The 26,805-nt window shown below is 38.7% G+C and overlaps 3 protein-coding genes across 3 annotated transcripts; 1 reads left to right on the forward strand and 2 right to left on the reverse strand.

The window, feature by feature from the left end:
• Positions 1-42: 42 nt before the first annotated feature.
• LOC308398907 (aminopeptidase Ey-like) lies at positions 43-13,284 on the forward strand. The gene is made up of 21 exons (XM_080885774.1): positions 43-205; positions 3,589-4,198; positions 5,018-5,160; positions 5,315-5,457; positions 6,028-6,154; positions 6,236-6,390; positions 6,477-6,590; positions 6,704-6,847; positions 7,249-7,314; positions 7,434-7,499; positions 8,931-9,103; positions 9,232-9,308; positions 9,394-9,527; positions 9,608-9,663; positions 9,755-9,902; positions 10,094-10,185; positions 11,424-11,534; positions 11,757-11,924; positions 12,136-12,276; positions 12,823-12,904; positions 13,025-13,284. Exons 2-21 carry the CDS (start codon positions 3,591-3,593, stop codon positions 13,181-13,183), a joined length of 2,907 nt encoding a protein of 968 aa, XP_080741900.1. The 5' UTR covers positions 43-205; positions 3,589-3,590; the 3' UTR covers positions 13,184-13,284.
• A 1,867-nt stretch (positions 13,285-15,151) lies between these two features.
• Positions 15,152-16,283, reverse strand: mespaa (mesoderm posterior aa). Its single transcript, XM_080885179.1, has 2 exons — positions 15,566-16,283; positions 15,152-15,426 (listed from the first exon to the last, which is right to left on the reverse strand). The coding sequence occupies exons 1-2, from the start codon at positions 16,229-16,231 to the stop codon at positions 15,340-15,342; spliced, it is 753 nt and encodes a 250-aa protein (XP_080741305.1). The 5' UTR covers positions 16,232-16,283; the 3' UTR covers positions 15,152-15,339.
• Positions 16,284-22,498: 6,215 nt separating this feature from the next.
• Positions 22,499-23,651, reverse strand: mespba (mesoderm posterior ba). Its single transcript, XM_080884796.1, has 2 exons — positions 22,864-23,651; positions 22,499-22,757 (listed from the first exon to the last, which is right to left on the reverse strand). The coding sequence occupies exons 1-2, from the start codon at positions 23,614-23,616 to the stop codon at positions 22,704-22,706; spliced, it is 807 nt and encodes a 268-aa protein (XP_080740922.1). The 5' UTR covers positions 23,617-23,651; the 3' UTR covers positions 22,499-22,703.
• Positions 23,652-26,805: the final 3,154 nt, after the last annotated feature.

Raw genomic sequence — 26,805 nt, forward strand, 5'->3', positions numbered from 1 at the left:
GTTATTTGTACGCAGTCACTGTCGGCTCAAATCTGAGAAAGTCCCAGCTGATTCAGTAAGTATTTTCCTTTATCATCAAAATAACAGGACATATTTATTCTGGTTAAGCAGCCGCTTTGCTCAAAGTTTGGAGGACAACAAGATAGTTGGATCCACAGGTGAAAAGGAAACTGAAACCAGTGACTTGATGCTAAGTAAATTCAAGGTAAGAAAAATGTTCTACTGTTTGTGTTTCTAGCTGAAGGTTTAGAGTTACAATGTATTTTTAGTCATTTTTATGTGTGTGTGTGTGTGTGTGTGTGTGTGTGTGTGTGTGTGCGCGTGCACTTTGTTTAACCATTTCAACCGTGAAGTATGAAAAAAGCAAGACTATCCGAAGTGATATGCATCAAAAAATGTTTTTGTTTTAGTGCAAAAACTACTTTAAAATAGAAAAAGAAGGATAGAGAAAGAAGATCTTTTTCGCTTTTCTTCATAAGAGAGGGTTGAGAGTAGTGTTTGGGTTATCACTTTAGATCTCACACTTAAGACCACCCACACAGCAAAACTCATTCATAAGATGATCAAGAGAACGCTGCCAAATATTTAAACGTGAAAGATGAAAAACCTTTGAAGAACATGTCTAAAATATTAAAAGTTTAAGGACACTTCACATTAGATGACCACCAGAACGTTTTTGAACCAAATTTAACCCCATTTTAGTCTTGATGGGTTTGTACTATCTTGACATTTTTTTTCACACATCTAGTCAACAAAAAATTGCGCTCTGAGTAAACAAGGCCCAAAGGATTGATAATCAGTTGAACTGGACTGAATTAAAGTCTTTGTAAAATCCCAAAAAGACAACTTTTAATAAACTTTAAATGTTAAAGGGCCTCTTTTTAAAGTCTATCACTGCCTGAGGCTGGAAAACAATGTCCACATATGTCTGCTACTTGGTAGGGAGAAAGATCAAAGATAAAATGTACATTTAAACAATTTATTTTGCATCATAGAAACATTGGACAGTTATCTCATTAACTGCAACGATTTGCATACTTTTCCAGAAAAATTATTTAAGCAATGTATAGAGACAAGCACAAAACTCTCATTTCAGTTTACTGTTATATTGGAGTCAAAGCATTTTTTCTGTTCCTACATAAATCAGAAAATATTTTTGTGAGTGAAACATATTTCATATAAATCCAGCTCTAAATGATACAGTGGCTTGCAAAAGTATTCGGCCCCCTTGAACTTTCCCACATTTTGTCACAGTCACAAAGATAAATCAATTGTATTGGAATTCCACGTGAAAGACCAATAGAGGTCCGAGGATCTGAAAACTGCTGTTCACAAACGCTGTCCATCTAATCTGACTGAGCTGGAGCTGTTTTGCAAAGAAGAATGGGCAAGGATTTCAGTCTCTAGATGTGCAAAGCTGGTAGAGACATACCCTAAAAGTCTGGCAGCTGTAATTGCACCAAAAGGTGGTTCTACAAAGTATTGACTCAAGGGGGCTGAATAATTACGCACACCCCACTTTTCAGTTATTTATTTGTAAAAAATGTTTGGAATCATGTATGATTTTCGTTCCTCTTCTCACGTGTACACCAATTTGTGTTGGTCTTTCACGTGGAATTCCAATAAAACTGATTCATGTTTGTGGCTGTAATGTGACAAAATGTGGAAAAGTTCAAGGGGGCCGAATACTTTTGCAAGCCACTGTATGTACAACTTTCATATTTTAGACAAGATGGAACTTTAGGTTCATGCATGTAAACTGGAGATCCTTGACTGGTGTGAGAAAAACACTAATTTGGGGAAAATAGCCTGAAAAACTCATGAATTGTTTTGAATGCATGGGTAGCTGCTAAATATAATCCTGTATACATGTAAGATTTTGGTCCTGTTATGTGTTTCAGATTAAAAATAGTGAATCTTTTAAGAAAAAAAGATTATTTTGCTTCGTGTTGCTCAGTGCAGAGGGGGCTGGATAATATAAATGTATATTATGTCCACAATATGATTATGAATCTACCCTAAACAGAGGCCACTGTGTGAATTTGATCTGCCTCATTGGATGGTGACAGCACGTTGCCATCCTTTGCAGATAAAACCACAACATTTTCCAGCTGACAAATATCACTAAAAGGCCAAAACCAACAATGAATTGCAATAAATATGTTAAGCTCCCTTGATTCACAGTTACAATGGATAATATTTGAACATATGGGAACCAGTTTATTAAAAAACAGTGACAGAGAAGAAAAATGATTACACTCTCACTTTCCAGAAACAACTTTCTGGTTGTGAAACTTATGGGATTTGGTGATAATAAGTAAGAAAAAATTGAAAATCGCTCAAGTTAAATAAACATGCAGCTGGACTTCTCATGCAGTGCTACTGGAGCCTTGAATGCAGAGTTTTGCCTTTTTGAGGACATACGGGAAAACATTACAAAACCGTTGTGGAATAAACACAAATGCTGTATAATATGCAGCAGTTATGAAAAGAACTGTGTGGCATATGCCTGCTCTACAGCCGCCAAATAACATGGAATAAAAATAAAGTTGTGCCTCAATGAATAGTGAATATTTTCAGATGGGGACCAGCTACCCCAATACCGTTTCTGTAAGCCTTTATTCTGACTCCTGCGTTGTTAGGCCATTAGAAACAGACCCATGTGACACATTAGTCACATGGATCTGAAGCAGCTCAGATGTGACTACTAAGATTTTTGTAGATGTAATATGATATCATAATAGCTAATGTATTACAGAGAAATGTAATGTGATCACAGTACTATTTTGCTTTGCAATGCATCACCCTGTGCTGGTGGCAAAACAACCTGAATGAATGCATCCTGGGTGTGGCGTGGGTGATGTAGTAACTACGGTGGTGCTGAGCTGCTTCTCAGCACTGACTGACTCATAAACCACATCTCATTATTACAGTAAACTTTTAAAGATACATGACTCACTTACGCTGAAGTGACGTTGCCAACAGTATACCTATGCTTTCTGTTTAAGTGACACTCATTTTTGCTTTTCTCCTTCTCCTTGTTGACCTAAATCCAGAAATTCAACAATATACTGTTGAACTAATCTAAAAGGCATGTGTTTTCATTTCTAACCCTACAATTTCTCTCTTTTTTAACATCTCCAGTCACTTAGCTGGAGTAAATTTAGATTTTTCACAGCATCTTGGGAAAAAATAAAAGTTTATGGCCTTGTGTAAACCCATACTTAGCCTATTTCATTATGTAATTTTGGCTTCTTGACTTGACGTTTGAAAATTATGCACAGACGCATATGCAGACAGACACATAGGAGGCTCTGCCGCAGATCTCCCACCACATAGTTTACAACACACAGAGACGAAACAGGCCAGTTTCTACAGAGGGCCTTTGTTCAGAGCCTTTATGCAGATAAAAAGTTTAAAGATTAGTAGAGCTTACTCTTATCACTGGAACTTTTTACAACTCAACATTTTTGACTTCAGGACATTTTCTCCGCCCAGGAAATGAATCATTAACTTTGAATCCAGCAAGGTAGGATATAAATTACAATCATTCCCTAATTTCTGTCTTTCTCTTCTTCTCTGGTGAAGACATGGGTAAAGGCTTCTTCATCAGCAAAGTGGTGGCAGTGGTCTGCGTGGTTGTAGCCATCAGTGCTGTGGCCACCATCATAGCCCTCTCAGTTGTTTATGCTCAGGAGAAATCAAAGAATCAAGAGACTCCGGCGACTGCAACGACTGGAACGACTGCTGGACCTGGCACCCAGACCACCACACCCTCCACCCCAAAAGAGCCCTGGCAGCACTACAGACTTCCAGATTCATTGTCTCCTATCTCATACAATGTGACCCTGTGGCCCCGGCTGACTCCCAACCCTGATGGCCTCTACATCTTCAGCGGATACTCCACGGTGCTGTTCACATGCGTGAACGAGACTGACCTCATTCTCATCCACTCCAACAAGCTGAACTTCACAATGTTTGACGGATACCACGCACAGCTGAAAGCTGTGGATGGAGCCTCTGCACCCCAGCTGAAAAAGAGTTGGCTGGAGGTTCCTACTCAGTATCTGGTGATCCAGCTTAGCAGCCCTATGCAGGCCGGCAGCACTTATGAGCTCTTCACAGAGTTTGTCGGAGAGCTGGCTGATGACCTGGGAGGATTCTACAGGAGTGAATATTATGAAGACGGCGTGCGAAAGTATGAACTTCTTTTTTTATTAAGCTTAAGTTCATGACATGATTCAAATGAGCAAAGTGTTGCAAGTTGGACAAGTCCTCTGCTCTTTCTAAAATTTAAATGACAGAATGTTAAACTAAGATTGTAAACATGGGGAAACAGCTAAAAGCTCACAAATTAATTTGTAATGTCTAACAAGTTGCCTCATTCCCAAATTTAAGACTGTTGCATCTAAGTATTACCTAATAGCCACTCCTTAATTTTAACTGTTCTCCCACCATTAATGAAATATCAGATGTGCACTAGTTTAAAAGTAAATGCATGAATTAATACATTTAGAATAACTTTACTTTAAATCAAACCACTGTATGTTTTCATTTTTAATCATTTTAAAAATGTAAAGATTTAATTGTGTAATCACAATCACTTTATGGTAATTTAAATATATATTTATTAAAGTGAAAAACAAAAAAAACAAAAAACAAAACCGTATGTATTGTATATGATCACTTGGAGCCTAAATGCAAGCACCTTCACAGCCAGGCTATGATTCATGGACATCAACCAATGTAGTTTTAACAAAACCACTAATATTATGAAATGAAGTCAAATAAGAATTCAATACAAAACCAAGTTTTGCTTTTGGACCTCTGTAATTAAAGCTGATATGTGTAGGATTTAAAATACAAAACACTCATCTTGATAAGGATTTAATGAAAGTCACGGTCAAGTTTTTTTTAAACTTTCCATCTAAAGAAAATCAAGTACGTCAAAAAGAATTCAACACCTGACTCGATTATGTGGATGTAATTATTACGTTCTCTCTTCTTCCATTATCAGAATTTTGGCCACGACTCAAATGCAGCCGACGGACGCGAGGAAAGCCTTCCCCTGCTTCGATGAACCAGCTATGAAAGCCGTCTTCCACATGACTCTCATTCACCCTCACGGGACTGTGGCTCTGTCTAACTCCATGAACTATGGCAAGTTCTATTCTTGTTTAGTGTTCAGAGCAACATTTAACGTATCAACTGCCCCCGTGTGACGACTTTAAATTAATCTCAATTACATTTTGTCTATTTTCCTCTGTTTTCCTCATTTATCATTAATACGGAGCTGTCTCTGACCCCAAAACAGAACCTATAAACATCACCACTCCGGATGCTTTGAATTTAATCCAGACAAGCTTTGGACCCACAGAGATTATGTCAACCTACCTGCTGGCTTTTGTTGTGTGTGACTTTGGATTCATTCAGTCAGATCTAGGTGCAGAGGTTTTGGTGAGTATTTACTAAAGCTTTCAGTTAGAATCACAGAAACTAATGGCAACATATTATTTAATATTTTTGGTTCCTTTTAAATAGATTAAAATAAATAAATAAACTACTATCTCTGGTCTATGTTAGGCCCGATAATTCAAGTTGATCTGTGCTCATGATAGTTTGAATTAAAATTAGAGCAGTGAGGCCTCATCTAAAAGATTTTAAAATATATGCAATGCTCATTTCTGCTCTGGATTCTGGTGCATAGGCTGAAATGGATAAATCATGGATGTTGAAGTAAACTATCAGAGATAATAGGTGCTATTTTCAGAGAGAATAATTGCTGCATTAGTTCTTGGAAGAAATGTATTAAACTGAAAATAATCACAGCAATACTCAGTTATTTTCACCTAAACCTGGCCTTTAATGTAATGGATTTTTTTTTACATCACGAGAGCGGCTGTTTTCCCTCTCTGCTGGTCACAGTGATTGTTTGCTGCCCTCTGCTGGACTCAGAGCTCACTTCAGCTCTCAGGTCCACATGCATTTCCTTCTGTCTGGTTAATACAGCTGTTTTCCCTTTTTCAGATCAGGATCTGGGCTCGCAGGAAGGCTATAGATGAGGGCCAGGGTGCATATGCTCTGGAGAAGACTGGACCCATACTGTCTTTCTTTGAGAAGTACTACAAAATTCCCTACCCCCTTAAAAAGTCAGGTGAGAACAACAAATACCTAGAAAAACAACAACAAAAAGGACCATATATAATCCAAAAATGACATCTTTGATAAATTTCAGACCAGATCGCTCTGCCTGACTTCAGTGCTGGAGCCATGGAGAACTGGGGTCTGATCACCTACAGAGAGACTGCGCTCTTATACAATCCTGCAGTGTCATCTAACGGAGATAAAGAGTGGGTGGCAACAGTCATCTCCCACGAGCTGGCTCATATGGTACCTAACAAACCTTAACTGTAAATATGGTAAGACTCAAATATGTTTACAAACCAATACAGTGACATGAAGCTTTGTCCTCACAGTGGTTTGGAAACTTAGTGACCACGAGGTGGTGGAATGACTTGTGGCTTAATGAGGGATTTGCCACCTACGTTTCTTATCTTGGAGCCAACTACACAGAGCCAGACTGGAATATGGTGAGTTTTTTGTTGTTGTTGTTGTTGTTGTAGTTTTACGCAGAGGTCAATTTAAAATTTAATAATGCGTCTGGTTGGAACACAGTACAAATATTTCTCCATGTCTTTTCCAGAGCGATTTAATAGTTTTGAACGAGATCATTGGTGTGATGGCTGTGGACGCTTTGGCCTCTTCCCATCCCCTCTCATCCAAAGAGGCGGACGTCATGAGACCAGAGGACATAAATGCACTGTTTGACTCCATCACATACAGCAAGGTGCAGTGTAATTTACAACAGAACTAAACTACAGTAACCCAGTGTGTTGTATTCTTCAAGCTCCGCTAATCAAGTTACTGACCCAGTGTGTTGTTAGGACAACTTCATTAGGAACTTCACTTTCAGAAATATGGGTTCAATTACTGGACCTGAAGATGACTACTATAGTCGTATTTGATTTGATTTGACTGTTACTTACATATACAAATCTACTTCCATGTGCATCGACATATAATCAATAGCTACATAGCTATCACTAGAGGATCACAACTTAAATCGTTAATGTACAAAAAAGTACTCCAATCAAGGGTATAATGGCAGATTCTTTCCCAAGAGTTTAAAAATGAGCATAACTGGACTTTTTTGGTAGTTCTTTTAACAGCTGATATGTTTCTTCACAGGGAGCTGCAGTTCTCAGGATGCTCTCCAGCTTCATCACCGAGGAGGTCTTTTCAAATGGACTCAGTGTGAGTACTGTTAATTCAACTTATAAGGTTCTGTCCATAAATCAGGATAAATGTTAATGTGCTCATATCAGCATTTTATTGACATGCATCAATCTAAGTCATTCATAATTTGTCTACAGATGTATTTAGAAGAGTTCAAATATAAAAACACAGTCTACCAAGACCTGTGGAAGAACCTGCAAACGGTAAGTTTGTAACACTGAAATAATTTTTTTTTTTTAAAAATGTATTCATTCATTTGTTGGTTTATTTTATTTATTTATTTATTTATTTATTTATTTATTTATTTATTTATTTATTTATTATTATTATTATTTAAATATGAAAATATGATTTAAAAAGGAAAATGTCATATTATATTTATTTTATTATTAATTTATATTAAGACTATTAAAAGAATAACAACAGCAAGATGTTTCCTCATATGTCCTAATATAACTGGATCAATTATCCTCTGAAGCAAATTGTGTGATGGAGCCAAGAACTATGGGTATTGTAGTGAGTGGGACTATAGGGAGCATGGCTCAGTGTTAGCACTGTGGCCTCATCACAAGTGGGTCCTCGGTTCTAACCCAGTCAGAAACCTTCTGTCTAGAGTTTGTAGGTTCTTGCAGGGTTTTTTATTCCAGCAACAAACATGCATACTGCTTTTTCTTTTACACATTTCTGTTAAAACAGGAGGATGTTGATTTTAAACATGGCCACGTTTTAAAGAAAGAGGTCCATGTATGAACAACTAATCCAACTAAGCTGAAAGATCTGGCTTCAGATTGCTTTAAACGCTCCACTTCAGTCCGTTTTTTCTTGTCTTACTTCTGAATGTTAATGAGGTTATTTCAGGCACACTCAGAGTACAGACAACCCAACAATGTCTTAATCAAAACTCTGGATTGTGTGGGGTAACCCATCAGAACAGAGTGAGTTCAAAGGCAGGGTATCCTTAAGGGTCCATTAACCCACCATATCAGTCGTGCTGTGCATGAACATTGAGGGTGCCACATCTCTGTGGTGGTTTATACATCTGCCTATGGAAAGGTTCCTTGTTTGAAAAGAGGACAAGATACAAATGTCTTTGGAGTGTTTTGAGGGAAAGGCAAAAATCTGCCAAACTGGCTGTACTGCTGCAGTATTTGCCTGAATAACAGGTTTCGTGTGGAGCTGATGGTAGTGAAGAAGAAGTCAGATTACAAAAACTGAGAGGTGCACAGCCAAAAAAACTCCAAAATGAGGCTTGTGCGTTGCGAGTATAATGGGTCCAAATGAGAGAGAAAACAAATTGTTTCAGACCGTGTTTCAGAACGTGAATGGCCTCCTTCCATTTCTGTATAAATAACATTAATGTTTCTACTATATTATAGCTTTCCACCCAGTTTAAATGTACTTAAAAAAATGCTGAACTAGTGACTGCAACACAAAGATCACTGCAGAGTATGAGATGAGCAATTTAAAAGTGCGATGACTTCATCATTTACGATAATAAATAAATAAACGATGATGACTTATACTTGAAAAAAATATCAAAAATATTCTTTGTTACTGACCATACTGAAATGTGAAAAGGAGCTGACACACAGATTGTTATACTATTATATTAATTCGGTTGTTCTTGTTATCAGGCAGTGGATAATGCTGGCATACAGCTGCCCCACTCTGTGGAAGTGATTATGAACCGGTGGATCCTACAGATGGGATTCCCAGTGGTCACCATCGACACCAGTACTGGAAAAATCTCTCAGAAGCACTTCCTGTTGAACCCAGATTCTGTGGTGGACGTACCTTCAGAGTTCAAGTATGATCCTTTTTTTCATGTTTCATGAGCACATTTTTTAACATGTTCTGATCATGTCATGTTAAAATCACCCGCTCTCTTCTCTCACCTTATTTACTTACATGTGTGTCTGGCTGATGTGGCTCCAGTTATGAGTGGTTTGTCCCTATTACCTGGATTAAGACTGGTGCAGCTAAAGATCAGTACTGGCTTCTTACCAAAGAAGGTAAGATTTACTGTGTTTCGGGTCACTGTAGTTTGGCAAAGATAAATTAAAACGATTAATTCGTTTTTAATCTTCACCCAAACAGCAACAAACCCAGACATGACGATTGGTGCTAGTGAATGGTTGATAGCCAACATAGACATGAAGGGCTTTTATAGAGTAAATTATGATTCTGAAAACTGGGACCGTATCCTCACCAAGTTGAGCACCCAACATCAGGTATAACACCTAGAATACCTCTGCGTCATCTCGTAATAGCTACGATTGCCTCCAAACTAATTTTTTAATGTGCCTTTTAGGCTATTCCAGTGATCAACCGTGCTCAGATTATTGACGATGCATTTAACCTGGCAAGGTGAGGCCATGCTTTTTGATTTTATTTTATTTTTAGCAGTACTGCTAAATACTGAAATAAACAACTGAACAGCTGTATGGGTTATTTTTAGGGCGAAGATAGTCAGCACAACTCTGGCTCTGAGCACTACGAGGTTCCTCAACGCGGAATTGGAGTACATGCCCTGGCAGACGGCCACTCGCAACTTGGACTACTTCGTCCTCATGTTTGACCGCAGCGAAGTGTACGGACCCATGCAGGTTTGTAGGAAGACTTTAAGGCTCATCATCATCAGTACATCATCAATAAATTAATCCAAACAAGTTTTTGGAACAATGATGATTTGAGATTAATCGTGTAAGTTAATCATAGAAGTAGAAGAGTCAGTGGCAATCAAACGTAGATCATTTTTTCTGCACAGTAAACAAACTGTTTCATCTTCATTCCTCAGGGTTACATAAATAAAAAGGTCACCCCTCTATTTAAACACTTCAAAGATCTCACTGCCAACTGGACAAAGATCCCTGAAAAGCACACCGACCAGTAAGGATGTTAACCTGCTGCCTGTCTTTTTTACTCTTTTGAACATGTTATAAATGCCATGAATGACAATTACATTGTAGGCTAGATAAACCTTATTATCCCAGTTGCAAAAGCCTGCAGTTTGCAAAGAATGTGCCGTCAATGTCATGTAAGACACAGTACTTCACATATCTCTTGAAAGTGTTCACAACAATCATTGATCAAGTCTGCACATAATTCTTCCCTTTCTCTCCCACCACTGCATTTCTATAAGCTAACCTAATCTGGTCAGTTATCATCAAGTTCGCTTTGTGTGTCCTCAATGATTTCCATTAACTTGAGCTATTAGTGCTGCAATGATCTTTTTAGCATTATCAGATCATTTTTCTTGGTGACCCAAAAGGAAATCAAATCAGCTATACTGAACTTATATTGTTAATTAGCACATATTAGCATGATGATATAATAAACCATGTGATGTGAATGTGTTAAAGACATTCTGCGTATTAGCACTGCCAGATAGCATTTAGCTTCAGTTCAATTCGATTCAGTTTTATTTAAACAGCGTCAAATCACAACAATAACGGTCTCCTCAAGGCACTTTATATTGTAAGGTAGACCCAACAGTAATACAACAGAAAAAACCCCAGCAATCATGTAAACCCCCCACCATGATGAAATGCTTTGGCAACTGTGGGAAGGAAGAAACCTGCCATAGAACAAGGCTCAGGCCGGGTGAGGGAAGGAAGACAGGACAAAAGACATGCTGTGGAAGAGAGCAAGAGATTAATAATAACAAATGATTAAATACAGAGAGGTGTATAAACTTATAGTGAGTGAAAAAAGGAGACTGAAGAAAGAGCTTATCTGCTTTTCTGCAGAGTATATCTGCTAGTGTGGCTACAAACTCACATTGTCTCTGCTGCTGAAAGCTACCTGGTTAGCATGACCTTGACAACTTTTACTCCTCCTGGTGTCTAGACACTGGTTGGTGGTCCCTGAATTCTCTTTTGCCACATAGCAAGGTTAACATCCACTGAGAGTGTGAAATGTGCAGCACTCCACACTCCATTATGAGTACTACAGTACTTTTGGGTACTCGCAGAGCCCTGAATGCAGTCAGTTAAACACTTTGCATGCTCCACACTTCTAGCATTCAGAAATGTGAAATACATTTTGAGCCATGTGTCTTTGGCTATGCCTCGTCTTAATGGATAGCGTCATTAATGTTTGCATTCTCCTGACTCGCTTACATCCAGGTACAATCAGGTGAACGCACTCTCCTGGGGCTGCAGCACAGGAGTGGAGGGTTGTAAGGAACTGACAACAGCGTGGTTCAAAGAGTGGATGGACAACCCTGATAATAACAAGTACGTTAAACAACAATTATTACTTATATTCATCCCCTTTGCTTCTTGTATAATCATATATTCTTACTTCATATGTTTGCCTACACTATAGGTATTCACTACCATACTTTAACTTTTATTAGATACATTTCCCAAACATTTTAGCTCTGATCTGACATGTATGATTCTGTTTTGGGCAGTGATTGTCATCACCTTTTTTCCTGTCTTGTTCAAACCATCCAGGATTAGCCCCAACTTGAGGACCACAGTGTACTGCAGTGCAATTGCTGAAGGAGGAGTGGTGGAGTGGGACTTTGCCTGGGGAATGTATAGGAATGCTACCATTGCCTCGGAGGCTGAAAAACTTTTGTATGCTCTGTCCTGCACCAAACAGCCCTGGCTGCTGAACAGGTCAGTTGCAATAGCAGCTGGGTAATGCTCTGCCCTTTCATTTGGTACTTCTTAGGTAATATAACATTTTACAGACTGGTCTGAGTGACTTTTACAACACCTTTGATGATGCATTTTGTCTTTCAGCCTCACTGTAATTGTGTTTTATCAGAATCAGAATCAGAGTCAGAATATTTTATTAATCCATATTATTATGTAAATGATCTTTTAGGTATCTGGAATACTGTCTGGTCCCAACGATGATCCGTAAGCAGGATGCCACCTTCACCATCAATTACATTGCCGGTAATCCAATTGGACAGCCCCTGGCTTGGGACTTTATTAGAGCCAACTGGGATCACATTTTCAATAAGTGAGTTTTCTCCTTATTTAATAATAATATGTACAATACTATGCATATTTTAGTAATCCTCTGTAAGGAAATTACTCTCTGCATTTAACCCATTCACTCAGTGAAGCAGTGGACAGCCACCAATCCAGCACCCGGGGAGCAGTGTGTAGGGACGGTACCTTGCTCAGGGGTACCTCAGGGTAGCCATTCTGTAGATTTGACCCCCCATCCTTCCATTATTGGGGCGACCACTTTGCCTACTGAGCTATCCCTGCTTTACATAGCATAGCCAGTTTCCCACATGCATTGCATCCCTGAACTTTTCCAGGACTTACCTGACAAAGGACCATGTTAAAGCGCTTTAATTGTAGTTGCACTAGTTTCTAGTAGTGCAAATGCATATGACATTTCATGTGATACGCACAATATTTGGCAATACAAATTAAAAATGGATATTTCCTTGATTCTGGAGGCATATTGGGATGAACGTGCACAGCCAAAGAGCTGTTGTCATACGTAGCTGTTTGCATACTGATAAAAGCCCTCTAATGTTTGCCTTTTCTTCAGCTATGGTGGAGGATCAATGTCCTTTGGAAGACTTATTAATGGAGTGACCAAACGTTTCTCCTCTGAGTTTGAGTATAAGCAGGTACATTTTCTTTTCACCTCCATATTTTCAGATAAAATTAAATACTTGCTAACATTGCTACAATTACAGCAAATTAGTGTCAGTTTTAAATGTCCGTTTTTTCACATTCTTCCTCTATAGCTGCTGCAGTTTAAAGAAGACAACATAAACCAACTTGGCTCAGCTGCCTCATCTCTTGAGCAGGCGCTTGAGAGAACCAAGGCCAACATGGACTGGTTGGCTCTGAATAAGAAACTAGTGTTTGACTGGTTCACCAATGAAATCTCAGGGACAGTTTGATAACTGAAACACAGTTTTCACTTTTTAAATGTCGAAAATGTTCAAATCTTTAACTTTGCTGAAAGCAAATGTATTTTTGAAATATGTATATTTTAAATGTATTGGAGATCTTTTTAATTGTAAATTTTTGATTAAAAAAGGCTTTTTAAGAATAAAAAAGGATTTGATTAATTCTCTTGGTTTTTGTGTGTGTTGGCACGTTAACTTTTAATATGTTATAGGGTTAGCTTGTCGTCCCCATTTTTAAATATTAGGCAGATGTAAGTACATAGAAAAAATGTTTTGAAGTCTTACAGTTTTTCTCAAATGTTAAAACACAAAAGCCAATCCTGTAACCCAAATGACCAGTAGTCTAAACACATTTACTAAATGTAGCCACCATATTCCAGTACCATAAACACATGTCACATGAAGACACAATTCACAAAACACAACCCTCTGTACTCATAAATCTAAACACATTTTTCCTTGCTAAAACACATGTTGCAAAACAACTCTGCTCATATCCTCAAATGAAAGCCCATGTGATGCAAAATGCTTGCCACAGTCACCAATCTTTGAACACAGGGAACACACCTGGCGTCATTCACTACACACAATGACTCAAAATTGAAGACACTTGTTGCTAATGCTGTACCCACATGTAAAAGCAAGTTCAGAGTGCACAGTATGCTGAAGGTTCCAAACAAACACAATGGATGAAGGCAGAGTCAGGGGAAGAGGAATCTGATGCAGAGGAGGGAGAAGAGCTGGCCCTGGAAGAAGAGGAGCAGGCCAATGAGGAAGAGGAGTTCAAATGAGAGGAGGAAGAGGAGCGACCAACGAGGAAGAGGAGAAGGCCAACATGGGAGAGGAGAAGGTCCAGGAGGGAGAGCAAGACAACCTCGCACCATCATTACGGACGAGATGCGAGCAACAGCTCAGCGACATGATGCCGCACAGTGATTGTGGTGTGTGTGTGGTGTGAATAACGTAAATAAAAAAACTTCACACCCTGTTCATGTTTTCAAGATTACTGTTGTGTGCAATAGATTCTGTTTTTGCATTGAGTTGTGTTACAGTAGTGTACGTACATGCAGGATTTTCTATAGATTTATACTACTCATATGAAACTCACAAATCTAAATGCCTAATCCTCTGCAGAGATCTACGACGATCCGTTACTGTATAGTTTCTAAAATATGCATTGGCAGTTATGAAACAAAGAACCTTCTCACAAATTGAGCATTGTGTTTTCAATTGTTTTGCTGTAGTGTGTAATGCTGTGTATAGTGTTTACAGTTTTGACAGCTTCGAGCTGCTCTCTTGGTGTGGGAGTTTGAGTTTTGCAGTGGGAAGGTGTGGTTGTGTTTATGTAGCTTTAGAGAAGGGTGTTGTGTTTGGACATTGGGGGACCTGGTGGTAACGTTTGTGACATGTGTTTTAGCATTTGAGAAAAACTGTAATTTGTTACTTTTTGTAATTCTGAGGGTAGATAAAAGAGTCAGTTTGTCTGCAAAATGCCACACTGGAAATGAATGTTTGAAAAGTTTTGGTTGTTCTTTGCTCCAGACATCTGTTCAGCATCATAGATCACACTGTGAAGCATCAACTTACAAGTGGGATGGGGCAAAATTGTATAAATAAAGCATCCCAATGAGACACGCTCAGTCTGTTTAACAGTCAAGTCTGAAATTATATCAGACCCAAACATTGATTAATTAATTAATTTTTTAAAAAAGGATCTCAGCCATCAAGTAATGTTTACACAGGATGTTAAAGGGTGCTGACTGACTGGTTCTAGTTCAGCTGTCATTTCTCTCAGTGGGGGTCTTTCCTTAAAGACTTTAGAGGGGATGTGCTCCTTGTTTAGCACCTCATTGTCCTGCAGCTGCAGTGTTTGTTTAGGAAGGAAGTGGCAGGCAAGCTACAAGTCTACATCATTCATGATGCCAAAAGTAAATGCACCAATAAGCCAAGAAGCAAGGATTAATTTGATAAATAATGTTTATTCTGCTCACAATATGAAAGTTCAATAAATACAAAGATCTATATACAAAAATAAAACGTTAGAATACATATTTTGTTAAAATTAACAAAAGAAAAACAGAGGTTTTGTGCATAAATCTTGTCATTGTTGCAATGAAAAGGGTTCAGTGGATTGATCACCACATCTCTCAACACAGTCCAGAGAAGGTGACATTTTGGTTTTGTTGCTGTAGCATCCAGTACTGCTCGCTATTCAAGCAAACTCCACCTGGAACCTGACAACAGAAGACAGTTTTTTTTTATTAGAAACTCATTTAGCTTTAACATTTTGGAATGTAATCAAAAATTGTGCTGCAAATCTTTATAGAAAATATTTTTTCAATAATATATGTTATGTTTATTATATTAACATACCTGATATGAATTCTGCAGAAAGGGCTGCTGGGCTTTGCTCATGGTGTTACAGCTTGGCTCTTCGGGACTGTAACTGGCTGCTGGCTGACCCAGGAAATTGTTGAAGGTTTGGGTATGCTCCACTGAGTTTGAGGATTTCTTCTGCTCCAGCACTTCCTCGCTGAGGCCCAGTTGGGCTGACAGGAAAGAGATGTAGCGAATGGTGAGGCGCAGAATCTCAATCTTGGTCAGAGTCTGGCTGGCTGGTGCCACTGAATGTGGGAGGTATGATCTGAGGTGATGCAGAGCCTTGGTCAAATCCCTCATCCTCAGCTTCTCCCTCTCGCTGGCAGTCTGGCGCTTTTTACCCGGGTACCTGGATCTGGACTTCTTTGTTGCAGAAGAGGATTTGGAGCAGAGTGGAGTCTGGTGAGTGAGATGAGGTGCTGCAGGGGTATTAAAGATTAAGCAGTCCAAGGGATCTTGTTCACTTCCAAATGTTAGGAGGGAAGTAGGGGAGAAGCAGAAGGAGTCCACAGAGGAAGTAGGAGACAGGCTGTTGCCAGTGCTGCTGTAACCAGCGTCTGAGGCAGGATCAGAAGCCAGAGATTTTTCTAACAGAGATTCGCAGTCAAAGAGGAAAGAGTTCTCCTGGAGTGGGAGAGGAGAAAAGTAGGATACCTCCATTGTGGCTGCTGTAGGCTCTTCTTTGAGAAGTCAGCTGTTAGTATGTTGCTGGTAAGGCAGGCAGAGGATACTGAGGAGGTACATGGAGGCTGCTCCATATATGTGGTGGGAGGTGTGAGGTTGCACCTCTGACAGCCACCTCTGGTCCTGAGAAACTCTGGGACCACAGATGACACCTAGGCTAGGGGGTCCCATGGGAATCTGGCATGCTTCAGCACAAGGTGTAACCTGGCAACTTGCGTGGTCATTATAAACTCTACAGGTTCACACTATATGCTCCCACAGCCTGGGAACATGACCCTGGCACGACTGGGGTTGTACCTGGGTCACAAGTTCTTCTTTGAATCTTAGAATTTTATTAAAAAACCCAAAGGCACCGATTGGAAGCAGCAAATGTGTATGTTACCAAAAGCGCATCTCAATTTCTCCACAAAAGGAAAAATGTTCACTTGCAGCATTTCTGCTTCATGGATGCTCACTGAATGACCATTCAAAATATGATCCTACTTTAAAAAAATGCTGATGATGTAGCTGTTGTGTGTATTACTAACTGTTTTTAGTTCTGGCATGTGGTAACAGAGGTCAGGCTGGAAGAAGTGTGTCTGGGCAGCTGTGAGGTGTGAGGATTTTGCACCTTGAGCTGTTTGGACAGCAGCAGTACTCAGTGCTTCTGGAAGGTAAAACTGTGGATCGTCAAGAAGTAATGCCAAGACAATAAAAACAGGTATGATATTATTGTGGATATTTTTTTTCATGTTGCTGTGCAGTATATATCTGAAATTCATCTTAATTATGCTCAATAACACCTATAACTACAAACACATAATATTCACGCAATCACATCCCTTCACTAATTGCCCATTGGTGGGTTTGTTTTCACTCATGAACCATGGATCTGAGTCCTGAGCAGTGTTCCCACAAACCAGCGCGTCACATTTGTCTCCTTTTCTGCAGCAGAGGTGAAACCTATGTCTAGGAAGTGCGAACCCATTTCGCACAGCACCCACCAACAAACTTCCCCAAGAAAAACAGCCACCTTAATTCAAAGAAAACACTTTTTTTTATATTTACATTTGAATGTTTTTTGTTTTGTACATATTTCTGATGTTGCCTATTGAATAATGTGTTTGAGAACTTGGTCAACTTTGGTTATTTTGAAACTTGATTTGATTTTTTTAAATTAATTAAGCTTCAAAGGGTTTTAGGAGACACTAAGCTAGTCAGCTCACTTAAACATTGCAGTCTTTTGTGCTTAAGAAGGTTCCTAATGAGGGAACAATAAAGTATCAAAGTGACAGCCACAATATGAGTTGGACATCTGATCTAGATGAACAGAGTGTCGGTATTTATTCATTCCAGAAGAAAGCGAATAATGCCATCCCACAATCCAAAGCAAGACACCATCACAACATCACTGGCAGGAGTTGTAGTGTTTCACATAAATTACTGTTGTGTTTTCCATCTTATTTTATCATTCGCTGAAGTGTGGATATATTTCGAACTCCCAAAAACTGGGTAAACTATGAATGCTATATTAATGTGATCATATCTGCTTAGAAATAAAGTTTCTGAGCTATACTGAAATGAGAGACATTAAAGTCCACAGCTGGAAGAAGGAATAAGTCCGGGAGAGGACTTCCGTGATGCTGTAACAACTGGTTATACCACTGTTATATATTTATGATTTCTCTGGATAATATTTTTCCTCATTCACCAACACAATAAGTACAGACAGGTGCATAATAAATTAGTGCCAAAATTATGTTTACATGCCTTCTGTTTTCTTTTCTTTGTAGAACAATTGTACAACTGTACTTTAGTTGTAGCAAAACTATACTGACAGACCGTTCAGTTCAGTTCAGTTCAGTTACAGTTTTTCTCAAATGCTAAAACACATGTCACAAACGTTACCACCAGGTCCCCCAATGTCCAAACACAACACCCTTCTCTAAAGCTACATAAACACAACCACACCTTCCCACTGCAAAACTCAAACTCCCACACCAAGAGAGCAGCTCGAAGCTGTCAAAACTGTAAACACTATACACAGCATTACACACTACAGCAAAACAATTGAAAACACAATGCTCAATTTGTGAGAAGGTTCTTTGTTTCATAACTGCCAATGCATATTTTAGAAACTATACAGTAACGGATCGTCGTAGATCTCTGCAGAGGATTAGGCATTTAGATTTGTGAGTTTCATATGAGTAGTATAAATCTATAGAAAATCCTGCATGTACGTACACTACTGTAACACAACTCAATGCAAAAACAGAATCTATTGCACACAACAGTAATCTTGAAAACATGAACAGGGTGTGAAGTTTTTTTATTTACGTTATTCACACCACACACACACCACAATCACTGTGCGGCATCATGTCGCTGAGCTGTTGCTCGCATCTCGTCCGTAATGATGGTGCGAGGTTGTCTTGCTCTCCCTCCTGGACCTTCTCCTCTCCCATGTTGGCCTTCTCCTCTTCCTCATTGGCCTGCTCCTCTTCTTCCAGGGCCAGCTCTTCTCCCTCCTCTGCATCAAATTCCTCTTCCCCTGACTCTGCCTTCATCCATTGTGTTTGTTTGGAACCTTCAGCATACTGTGCACTCTGAACTTGCTTTTACATGTGGGTACAGCATTAGCAACAAGTGTCTTCAATTTTGAGTCATTGTGTGTAGTGAATGACGCCAGGTGTGTTCCCTGTGTTCAAAGATTGGTGACTGTGGCAAGCATTTTGCATCACATGGGCTTTCATTTGAGAATATGAGCAGAGTTGTTTTGCAACATGTGTTTTAGCAAGGAAAAATGTGTTTAGATTTATGAGTACATAGGGTTGTGTTTTGTGAATTGTGTCTTCATGTGACATGTGTTTATGGTACTGGAATATGGTGGCTACATTTAGTAAATGTGTTTAGACTACTGGTCATTTGGGTTACAGGATTGGCTTTTGTGTTTTAACATTTGAGAAAAACTGTATTAACATGATAAAACAATGATCTTTAAATTTCAGTTTGTAGTTTTGTGTTATGAATCCTATCCTGTCCTTATTGTTGTGGAATATAGCACAATACTTGGGATTTCGTGTAGAAGATTTCATTGAATTTTTGAAAAGTTCCATTGAAACAAAATCTACGTGGTGGCCATGGTGGTGATGAAATCAGTGACTCAGTAATCAAATAACAAAGACAAGACAAAAACACTTCAGGACAACGTTCATAATGACAACATTCAAAAGAGGGGAAGCACTACAGGTTGGCACAAGTAAAATTGCATACAGAGTCTGTAAAAACACACACATACCGGCAAATGCACATGTGAAGATAATGTTGGCACAGTTGCAACCTTAAATTTTAGATGTACTTTTTACAGTTCACCCTCAGAACAGTGCAATTTCATTACAGCACGTTACATTAAGCATTTTAAATTTCTGTTGATTGGGGCTGACCTTTTTTTCTCTAAGTCCTCATGAATTTTTATTTGTTATTGAGGAAAAGACAAGGGACATAGTGTAAGCAACTAAAGACTACAGTGACCTTTGACCCTGTGCCACGAGTCACCGTTAAAAACAACATTGCATTTATGTCTTGATGCATGCTCAGTCATCCAGTTAAGTAAATCTCCAAAAGTTGATTCTGTTCATCTGGACGTAGCATTTTCAGTGGGAGAAACGTTGCATTTATATATATGTTTGGATTTATATATGTTTTATTATTCATTCATGTGTTTCTGTTACATATCGAATGAACTACCAGCTGGTCCAGTGCTCTTGTTACATACAAATTACTTTTTTAGCACAAGCACACAAAGGTGCTATATATATATATATATATATATATATATATATATATATATATATATATATATATATATATATATATATATAATTTTTCTTTTGACAGAACTTGCTTCAACTCTGTATTCACATTTTATTCATTAATTTCTTTTTCATTTTGAACTTCTGCAGATTTTCCCCAGCTGTCAACTGTCTTCTTCCCTCCCAGGCCGGTGATAAAGAGGATCTTCCTTCTCTTAATCCACATTAGCTCTGATGTTGTTTACTCACATGTAATGAGTGAATAATCGGCACAGCGGTGCTAACCCTTTCATCCCAAACCCTTTTAGCCCAGAGTTTATTAACTCTACCACGATGAAAGACCTCAGTGAGAATATTAGGCTTTGTGTTAGGCTTACTGCTCGCATATCAAATGAAGCACATGTAGGTGGCAAATGAAACACTGGGGCCTAATTCTCCAGCCTGATATGCAGATCCACTATTCTCTATGAATATTAAAGTGTTCTCGGTGGGCTTAGCAGGTAATTAGGGCATGAGGTGAAAGAAAAGGGAAAGAGCAGGGAGGGATCCTAGTCTAGACTCAGTGGTGCCAGGAACCTCTCCGTGTTTGCAGTGCCCCATTAACAAAGATACACTAAAAGAAAACTAGATAACCAGTCACAGAGACTGATCTCTGACATGTTGTGGAGATTCTTCAAGTACTTTAGCCTCCCAACAGAGATATTTTTAAGAGGCTTCTGGAAAGGCTAGTTTCCAGGGTATATGTGTGTGTTTGCACTAAAGAAAGATGACTGAACTTGTAATATTCAAATGAAATTTTTATTTTTCTCATTTATGTGAAATAAACAAAAACAACTGTTATTCAAATATAAGGCCAGGCAGTTTCATATAGAAAGAACTTTTGTACACACAGACGTTGTGCGGGGAAATTAAAGCAAAGTTTAAAAAATGAAATCAAAACAGCACAATTCAAACTTACACCACTACAGTCTGGTGTTCATAACCTAAAAAATGATGACAGAGCGATACAAGAGCAAAAGTAAATAAGATATGAAGATAACATGATTCAATTTGAAGATGACGGCTAAAATAATAAAAGAGAAATAAATCCATATGAAAAGTAATGATTATTTATGGATTGTCATCTACTGGAAGATGTGAGGGGCTGTTATGGAAATCATTTTCTTTTTATGTTATTGATATTTTTCTGTATGTGTTTGCAAACTAGTTAAGGCTATAAATGCCATTCAATGTGGCACAGTTCACGTAACATACTTATCCCTATAAAAATATAAGTTAAATTAATTTTTGCAGCCAGCTGGAGCCTTCCCAGGTGGCTTAGGGTAAACCTGGGCAGGTTGCCAGTCTGTCACAGGGGCAACGCAGACAGACAGCCATGACACATCAACCTAACATGCATGTTTTTAGACTATGGGGGGAAGCTGGAGTACCTGTACATGACTTTCTATGTTTCTATAATGCTATATATGAGTTATATTTGCTAGTGGCAAATATCTACTATGTTATAATACCTAAAAAGCCTACAGATAACATTTAATAAAAGTAATAAAAACTTAACCATAACCATAATAAAAACTTGTTAAATATTAAAAAACAAAACAAAACTGAAATGAAACAAACAAATCCTGAACCCAAATGAATGTAAGCTCAACCAGTGCTATAATATAATATAATATAATATAATATAATATAATATAATATAATATAATATAATATAATATAATGTAATGTACCCCGCCTTTCGCCCTATGACAGCTGGGATAGGCTCCAGCGCCCCCCGCGACCCTCAAAAGGATAAGCGGCAGCAAATGGATGGATGGATAATATAATATAATATAATATAAAAATTCCCATCTAAAATTATTTTTTAAGGTCTGTGAAATATTATATATTTTATTGAATATATATATATATATATATATGTATATATATATATATATATATATATATATATATATATATATATATATATATATATATATATATATATATATATATATATATATATATAGATATATAGATATATATATATATATATATATATATATATATATATATATATATATATATATATATATATATATGTTCCTTTCAAAGTATTACAGCTACAAATGAGTGTGGGAGATGGGCTCTTCTCCTCTGTATTTGTTACCAGCAGAGGGCGCCCTCTGGTAAATCCCCAGAGCTCCATGCTGCTTTACATGTTTAATATAGTTTCTCAGTACTAAATTATACAAGAATGAACACAAAATATAACCACAAACATACATGTTTGTTTTTTATTGTCAAAAGTGCGCTCACTTATATTTTATTTAGCTGTGTGTTATTGCAGTCTTTCCTTTTTCACATGTGCACACCTCATCCATGCACATGAAATGTGAATGAAAGAAACTGACTGGCGTATTGTGCAAGAGAAGCTTCGAATCCGGACAAGATATTTTATATTTAAATGGTTTATTATAAATAGTGGTATACAGAAATAGAAAAATAACTGTTAGTCATATCAATATTTACATGGAATTTTTCAGAGGAGAAAATAAATAAAAGATAGAATTAGAATGATTATTTCAAATAAATAACTTGATTCACAGTGAGGCAGTAAACACAGTAAAGTTTGTTGTCTTTTTCTGCTGAGGATCACACAGAGATTGGAGCGTTCAACCCCAATACTCCCTTGGAACCAGCGGGGTGCAGAAGTCTTTGCCACACATCTGTTTTGAAGAAAGTGGAAGATGTATTAGTATTAGAAACATGCAAAAAAAATTGTTGTACAAACAGTGAATTCTGAATTATGTGACTGATTTAATATTCACAAACCTGACAGGAAGGCTGTGGCACTGGAGGCGACTGTAGGATACCGTCCATGCTCATATCTCTCTGGGGAGCTTCATTGTATGGTCTGTGGTGCTGATCCACTCCAATACTACAATTCCCAGAATGCAGCACAGTATTCTGGCTATGACATGGTTTTGGGTACAGGCTGCTCTGGATCAGATTCTGGCTCTGCATCTGAGTCACTTGTCCTCCTGTGGAAGCACTCTGGAAGTAGCTGAGGATGTCAGTGGATGACGTGTCACTGACTGAGGTGTCTGCTCGTTCCCTCCTCTGAAACAGCACCTCTTCGCTGAGGCCCAGCTGGGATGAGAGGTAGGAGATGTAGCGGATGGTGAGTCGGAGGGTTTCTATCTTCGTCAGAGTTTGTCCGGCAGGTGCCACTGAAGGTGGGAGGTAGGACCTGAGGTGATGTAGAGCCTTAGTCAGATCCCTCATCCTTAATTTCTCCTTTTCGCTGGCGCTCTCCCTCTGCTTGCTCCGGATCCGAGTGGGCCTCCCAGTCCTGCGCCCACGTCCGGACAAGGAGCACGGTGAGGACTTGAGGCTTTGGGAATAACCGGTTTTGGCTCCCTTGGGAGTACACTGTGGGAGCTGCTGGTAGCCAGGAGAGAGGCTGGAGTCCATGGAGTGGACAGGAGAAAGTGTCTCTGGGGAGGAGATGCTGGAGAGGTCTGAGTCGGAGAACCACTGGTACTGCAGACTGTAGTCAAGGTGAGGAACTGAGGAGGTATCCATGTTGTGTTTAAGGGTCTCAACAGTGTGACCGGAGAGACTGGAAAGCTTTAAGTGCTCCTCAGCTCTGCTCCAGTGCTTTATAAGCCCAGGCCAGGCCACAGAGGTGCGAAGTGACACCTTCACAGATTCTCACAATCACTGTCTAAGCAGAGGCTACTGCCCCTGAACACACACACACACACACATCATGAGTGGGACCCTGTCTCTGTACCTCTCCCTCTGGTTCTCCCTCTTCTCTGAATCTGGGAAAGCCCAGAGCTACAGCAGTCGACGTGTGAATTTTGACTCCTTCTGAAAACAATAAACAGATTTTGGTTTTTTGGCTTTTTGTCCCTGCAGCAGGCCTGATGCATTTTGCACATGTTTAAGGGATTTGTTTGGAATAATCTCATTTCTCTTTCTTACATTCACTTGCTAACAAACACACACACACACAAGCAAACATGCGAAAAGGTCAGCGCACTCAACAATATGACAGAAGAGTGTGAAGAAGACATACACTGCAGAAATAAAGCAATGATATACGATACAGAAAAACCTGCCTGTATGCTGACTTAACCACAGTTTTTTACATTGGCTCCTGAAGATGGATGTTATGTGCATATGTACTTCACACTAATCTGCAAAAGTACCAAGAAAAGTCAACGTTTACTATAAATTAGAAGTATGTGGAACTTAATCAGGATTCTGATCCATTATCAGCAAATATCTATCAACGAGCTAAATTTCAACAGCTGCATGACAGATAGTACTAAAGATAGATAGTATTAAAACAATAACATTTTCTAAATCTGATTCAACATCAGAGTTATTATAGTACTGATATTATAGTTTCCACTTAGCTTTCCATTTCCATTTTCAATTCTCGGTTAGGGTTTCCAAAGTTGGGTTCTTCTTTAGTTACAGTTTGGCAGTAACATGCAAGATTTACATTCAGAACAGGTTTTTATAATGCAAACACTTAAACATGTATTTCAGCAACCAAGCAATATGTTGCATGAGGCTGTAAACCCCGACACCCTGTGCGATCAGCTCTTAAATTCTTCTATGAAGTGCAGTTTATGCCTAAATGCATGTTTTATGGATTTAAACCAATTGAGGCAAGCCCAGATATTAGACTGCTCCTATTATCAGAATCAGAATCAGAATCAGAATACTTTATTGATCCCTGGGGGAAATTATTTTATCTGATTCATTTTGACGTCAGATGTAGCAGGTTGGTCTGTGCAGGGTTTGAATTGGGTATAAATATTGTTTATGTCTTAAAACACAACACTAATGAATGACATTAAGTAAAATATTAAAAGCTGGCATGCAGAATGAAAACGCTAAATCGAGAGTCTGGGATTGTGTGTTGTTTTAATCATGTGTGGCATGTATTTGAACAGTGGATGTGCTGCTTCAACAGGTCTTTGCCTCTCCTCACCTCTCTCTAGCCTTGAACCTGACAGCGTCCTCTATTCTTCACTTCATCTCCTTCATTTTACATCCCACCATTTCTCACCTGTGTGATCATTTTATTGTCACAGCAAATCAGGCGTGAGCGCCAATCCTCTTCTGTCTTTACCTCAATCGGTGAACTGAAACCGCTGCTCTTGTTTTTATGTGCTTCAAGGAAGAAAAGTTATGTCCTGAATGGCTAAAATGCAAATATAATGAGGTTTAATGGAGCCTAATGAACCTCTGTTATCCAGTTAAAGCTGAGGTGTGATTATTTCACACTCATGGGAACTGATGAGTCTGAAGGCGTCACTTCACACCTCAGCAGTGAGAACCAGGAATGCTGGAAAATATAGTCGCTGGTAACCTCTCTGTGTCCCCAGTCTTTCTGTGTTTTCCCTGGAAAAGGCTCGGTATTAAAGGAACAGTTCACCCCAAAATTCCCTTTAAGTGTTCTATTTTTTCCTCTGGTCTGTAATTTCCATTATTTTTGATGTGAGTTGTCAAGTTTTTGAGAGATTATACTTGATTTATGGTGCTAAAAGTACCAAATTAAGACTAAACAGAATTTATCTTTCCGTAAATTTTGGCTAATGTACTTAGAATAATACACACATACTGTGAACAGTTTCTCGTACGAACTATTGTCTTTCCACTACACATCACCAACCAAGAGATGGGTGAGACCCACAAACTCTCTACACATACAGATACATGGCTTTTTCTTCAAGGATAAGGCTGGTAGAAATAATTCCTGCATTAAATGGCTCACAGTAAGTTTGTGGATGTTTAACTAAAGGAAGATTTTTGGAAAGAGACATTTCTGTCAAGTTTTTGAAATTTATTTTTATGTGTTTGTACACTTTAAGCAAGGCCAGGTGAGCACAGTTTAGTTCCAATATATTCAAAGAGAAGGCAAACATTTCCCCAGTTCATATCTCCCAAAGGGGAGACCGGTGTGCCTTCTGTCCCCTTAAATAAAAACGGTTGCCCTACTGAGGGCTTTTTATGGGGTAGATTTAGAACATAACAGAGATGATAAATTTCCCATTTTAGTGAAAAACTAAAGTTTTAAATTTTGCATTCGTGTCTTAAAAAAATATGGCATCTTAAATTTGAAACCTATTCCAAATAATAAAACATTCAGGCTTTATTCGAGTGTACAACTTCACTAAAAAAAACAACATGACATGTTTACTGATTGTCTGTGAATGCTGAGTCTGTGCATTTATGCTTTTTCACAGCATTTTCCAGTTGGATGCATCCCCTTTTCTGAGCTAGGAGGCAATTTGTCTTTCCTGTCTGTGTTGGACTGTCTGCTCTTTATTAAATCATCTATTAAACATCAAAGCTGTCATAAATCCAAACCCTGTTCAACACAGCAGTTAATTCTGTTCTTTCCAGTTGGCTTTGTGTCAATGGTGTATTCTCCTTGATGGAGAACTGGCATGCTGTAAAACAGGTAATTAAATAAATACATGTTTGTAGACAGTGTCCTCCAGTTGGGAGCACATTCAGTTGTTCTGACTAGAAAACTGACGAGCTGGAAGCTCCAGAAGGCTTAAATATGACAGATAAAAGGACATAAGTGTATAATATGATACTGTTGTGGCCTGAGCTCTGAAAGTGATGGATAGGTATGTGCTATGTCAGGCTGCGGGCAGAGTGAACTGGGTTTGAACCCGCTGATCGACCCTGCCAGTCACTCTGAGCAAGGTGAGGCTGTGGGAGCCTGGCTGAGAGTTTGGC

This window comes from Rhamphochromis sp. 'chilingali' (genome assembly GCF_963969265.1).
Source record: "Rhamphochromis sp. 'chilingali' genome assembly, chromosome: 6".
NCBI lineage: Eukaryota > Metazoa > Chordata > Actinopteri > Cichliformes > Cichlidae > Rhamphochromis > Rhamphochromis sp. 'chilingali'.